Source organism: Hipposideros armiger, unplaced genomic scaffold, assembly GCF_001890085.2.
Source record: "Hipposideros armiger isolate ML-2016 unplaced genomic scaffold, ASM189008v1 scaffold_548, whole genome shotgun sequence".
Taxonomy (NCBI): domain Eukaryota; kingdom Metazoa; phylum Chordata; class Mammalia; order Chiroptera; family Hipposideridae; genus Hipposideros; species Hipposideros armiger.
Genome location: NW_017731898.1, coordinates 763,789 through 768,299, shown reverse-complemented (window position 1 = coordinate 768,299; position 4,511 = coordinate 763,789). Strand labels below are relative to the sequence as shown.

Below are 4,511 nucleotides of genomic sequence, written 5' to 3'. Positions count from 1 at the left end.
CTTGAGCCTGCTATTAAATAAGGCCTGGAAGAATCTGTTACAAGGTAAAGAATCTGGCTGGCAAGATCCTGGACTTAAGTGGGTTATAAGTTGTCATGTGCATCCCTTTATCTTTAGGCAGGTTTGGCATTCCTTTACCCTAAAGTGAAGACAGGATTTCTGTCTTTCCTCAAGGTTAGAAGCCCTTGACCCTTAGTCCCCATCCTTCCTAATTTTGTTGGATAGAACACTCAAGGATTATAGCTGAGACCTCACAACTGTTTATGTGACTAATCCAAGGAAATTGGTCCAGCCCCCTGGGTAAAAGGAACAAACTATACCAAGGACAAACTGGTAGGACTACTACTAGCTCAATACGTGAACCACTAGAGGGCTCTAGTACTTCATGGAATGCCCATTATTCCTCCTTTAAGGAGGCCCCTAAAATAAGAGGGCCTGAGGGCATCAGTTATATGGGAGGTCTGAGACCAGTAATTCCGTCCTGAGACTCCTGCTGCAACTGACCTTCTGAAAAAGTCTATTAATAGGCAAGGGAGTGGGTACTAGGTCCTGGCTTGTAGAATGTACTACTATAGTTAGCAGGGACACTATGTCCAAGAGTCCTTGTACCTTCACTCCCTTAGGAAGGAAGCCATGACTTTCTTCTACTCTGTGGTATCTATATTATATATATTCCCCCAAGAAATAATATAAAAAAGCCAAATTCACACTGTCAAAATTAATTTATTGAAATTTTATAAAAAGCCAAGTGGAAGAATAAGGTACAACCCAAGAGTACAACTCCGTTCAGTGCTTTTTTTCGCCTCGCCCCAGGCTCTTCACTAGCATGGAAAAGTGAATTCTTTAAGTGAGACCATAGTTTCAAGCTATGGCCAGATCTCTGACATCTGAGACATTTCAGTCAAGCAAAAGTTATTGACCATCAATACCTCTGTCAGAGGAAAAAGCTCAATTTTTTTTTAATTTACTGGACATTTACTTTTAATTATTTTTGAAAAAGCTCAATTTATTCAGTCCTTGAGAAAAGTTGCCATCTTCCCCTGGTCAGATACTAAGGCACCTTGACAGGGCTCGGGTAACCACACAGTCTTAATTATAATTCAGTGTGAGAAGGCTGTAGGCATCAGGCATATAGGGCTCTCAAGCTGAGGCTAACTGTTTCCTAAGCATGTTTCTTTTCCATAACCCCCTGTCTTTTCTTTTCCCCCAGCATTTCCAGCCAGCTTAGAGCGCAATTTCTGGAGAATTGAGAGGGGGAAAGTATTATGAACACAGACTCTTCTCTCAGATTGGAGCAGGAGCCAAATAAATAAGAGAATTGGGTGGGGAGGGAGAGTAGAGGAGAAGCTAAGGCACAATCCTTTGCCTCAAGTCTGGTGCACCTCATGGAACATCAGTTCACGGGGGATGACTGTTTCTGGACCAAACTTGGTAGCTGCCCGACGCTCGAAGGCAGCAACATTCTGTTTGACAACCTCATCGAAAAACATGGTGGCCAGCTGGGAGTGCAGCAGAGAACGAAATTCAAAGGAAATCTGGGAATGGGTAAGAGACAGAAACTCTTCAAGACCATGTTGGATAGTCACTGGCCAAATGCAGGGATACTACTCAATGACTTTCCTTCCCCTCCCCCTCCAGTTCCTTAGATCCCCTCAAAAGCCCAGTACCAAGTTGGAGAAAAAGTCAAACCTGGGATTGTCGCTGACTTGGGAAATGCTAAGTGCTAGCTATACATAAAGAATAACTCGGTCACAGCATTTCAGCTCTGCCCTCACACCCAGTTGAAGCCCTGTGCCACACAGCCTCCTGACTCACCGAAAAGTCCACCGTGCAAGTTCGGGGGTAGGCAGGAATACCAGGGCTGAATCGCCAAATGGTCTCTAAGTGATTGAAGAGCTTGCCATCAGTGCAAACAGCCTAGAATTAGGACAGTCAGGTATTTAAACATCACACAATGGAATAAAACATATATGATACAGGAGGCTACAGAAAGGAATTCAAAGCCATTTTCCTTCTAATATTTTATTAGGGAATTACTTGACACATGGAGATAAAATCCTTATGAGGAAGGCCAAATAGCCCTTTAATGTAAAAATGCTAGGGAACACAAAACTTCCTGATCAATCCCTTCCAGACAGGCCTCACCTTGACCATGTGAGGTTTGACCATGGAAACAGCAGAGGTATAGCGTTCCATGACAGGTGGAAAGCCAACCTCCAACTGGGCCTTCAGGTGACCTTTGCGGCTGGATACCACCAAAGACTTCTTACACCAGGGCACAAACTCGCGGTACTCCTGGACATTGGACACCACCTCAAACATCTCCTGCATTGAGTACCTGGGGGAAGAATCAGAGAGGCCAAGGAACTGCCCCATAGTTCAGGCTCCTTGCCCTGGGTGCCTCTAGTAACTAGAGGGAGGGCACCCAGGGCAAGGAGCCTGAACTATGGTACTAGAGCCTAGTACCTTTGCCCACTAACCATGCACCTTCAGATACTAGAGATCACAAGCCTGAATGAATGACTTCCCAAAAACAAGTGTGCAAAATTTTCATGATGTTAATGTTACCTTATGTTTTGCAGTTTACAGAACACTTTTGCATTTACTATCTATTTTGATCTTAAGAGGGCTCATCTAGGAAGAACAGAGCTTGTCAATCATACAAGGACTCATACAAGGACTCACTCAAGGACTCATATCTACAACTTTGTAACAGTGTAGCCCTAGGTACATTACCTGTGCCTCCATTTTCTCACCTTCAAATCAGAGGTAACAATAACACCTGATTCACAGGTTTGTTGAGAGGAGCAAATAAGAAAATCTATGTAAAACACTTAAGCAGCCTAACTGCTAGAAGTAGCAAGAGCTCAATAAGTGTTAGCTATTTTATATTGTACTCAGAATACATAACAAAATCAGGTCAGCAGAGATACATAATAATAACCTTGTTGTCTTACACTATACTGTCCAACTGCAAGTTTCACTTGACACATGCACAGCAACCAAAAAGAGAGAATTTAAGATTGGAAGGCTGGCAGGGGAGTATAAAGGATCAGTAATATAGACAGGAGAGGAATGAATCTTGCCCACTATTGCTACCCCTACATTCAAACCTGCACATGGTTATTTGGAGGGGAAGGGAATGTGGAGGAATGCTGGCCAGGGGAGGATGCTCACCCCATGATCCTACGCTCAGAGTAAGCCTTTCTCTTGTTGGTGAAGGGGGCAGCAAAGCCCATGAAGGAACGGCTAGGAGGTAAGCCAGCCTCAGCTGCCAAGGCTTGGGCAGCCCGGGGCAAGAGGAGGCTGCAGGAAATCAGAAATCTAAGGCCAAAAGGAAAGGAAAGACAACGTCACAATTCTTGGTGTTCAACCATTCCCAGGTGAAGGGGAATAGGGGCGCATCCCGGAGGAAGGTCGTCCAGGCAAGCTTTTCCCCCAGCACCTGCTGCAGCCCGCCAGGCTCCCTGGCCAGGCAGTCACGAGTGCGAAAGGTCGAGGGCAGCCGAGGACAGCGCCGGGGGAGGAAATTGGAAAAAGCGGGGTGCATGCGAACCGCCAGTTGCCTTTGACTGGGGGCTATGCTACTGCTGAAAGCTAGGAAGAATCACAGTCCCCAGGGCCTCGCCAAGCCCGTTGCCGCAAGGGGCAAGAAGTGGTTGGGCACCCACCCCGGGGACTTCCTCTCGCGAATAACTTAAAAAGTGTGTTCCCCAAAGCTCTACAAAAGACCACAGGGTTGCAACCCTCCATCGCAGAATTTCAGGGTCCTGGGCGACCCCCCGTCCTCCCGCTCGGCCGCCCGCGCCTCCCTCTCACCTCATTGGTCGCGGCGGTCGCGGAGGGCCTGGGGGCGGGGCCGAGCGCACGCCCCGGTGGAGCTGGAGGCCGCAGCAACGCTGGGCCGCTGCGCGGGTCCCGGCTGGGAGCCGCCGCGCGCCCGCCGAGGCCATGCGCGTGACCCTCCCTGGCCTTCACGGCTCTGACACCCGCTGCGCCCTCGTCACTCCAGAGGGAGGGTGGCAGGAAGCGGCCGCCAGGCCGGTTCAAAGCCCTGGAGCGCAGGGGTGGCGCGGGGCAACCGCGCCTCTTGCCTGCTCCCGACCGGGCGGCGGGGTGAGCTAGAACTGAAGCTGCGACCGCTGCTCCGGCAGCTCCCAGTATCCTCACGTCACGCCGTTGCCATGGCTCGGGACTGGGAGAGGGAGGAAGCAAGGGGACAACGCGGCCTGTCGGGAGATGTAGTTTCACACCTCTAGGGAGGGAGAAAGGGCACTGGAGTGTGTGTTGAGATGTAGACGTGGCCGGGTGACGTGAGGTCATTAGGCAAACTATTTGGCTAGTCTGGTGTCACGGACGGATACATAAACAGAAAGGCGACTTTGTGAGTGTATCAACAGTAGATATCTGTTGATCTTCTGAACTCTCTTAGTGCCTTTATCATATCCTGCCTTGTTTATAGTTTGTTCTATAAGTCTTGTTCATCTTTGTAGACTCCACAGAGCCTAGTG

The 4,511-nt window shown here is 48.7% G+C and overlaps 1 protein-coding gene across 2 annotated transcripts; it reads right to left on the bottom strand.

The window, feature by feature from the left end:
- Positions 1-703: 703 nt before the first annotated feature.
- COQ10A (coenzyme Q10A) lies at positions 704-4,185 on the bottom strand. Of its 2 annotated transcripts, XM_019669130.1 has the most exons (5): positions 3,820-4,185; positions 3,178-3,324; positions 2,146-2,338; positions 1,816-1,917; positions 704-1,535 (listed from the first exon to the last, which is right to left on the bottom strand). In XM_019669130.1, exons 1-5 carry the CDS (start codon positions 3,951-3,953, stop codon positions 1,368-1,370), a joined length of 744 nt encoding a protein of 247 aa, XP_019524675.1. In that variant the 5' UTR covers positions 3,954-4,185; the 3' UTR covers positions 704-1,367. The 2 variants fall into 2 exon arrangements, with proteins under 2 accessions (XP_019524675.1, XP_019524676.1); XM_019669131.1 differs by lacking the exon at positions 3,178-3,324.
- Between the last annotated feature and the right edge of the window lie 326 nt (positions 4,186-4,511).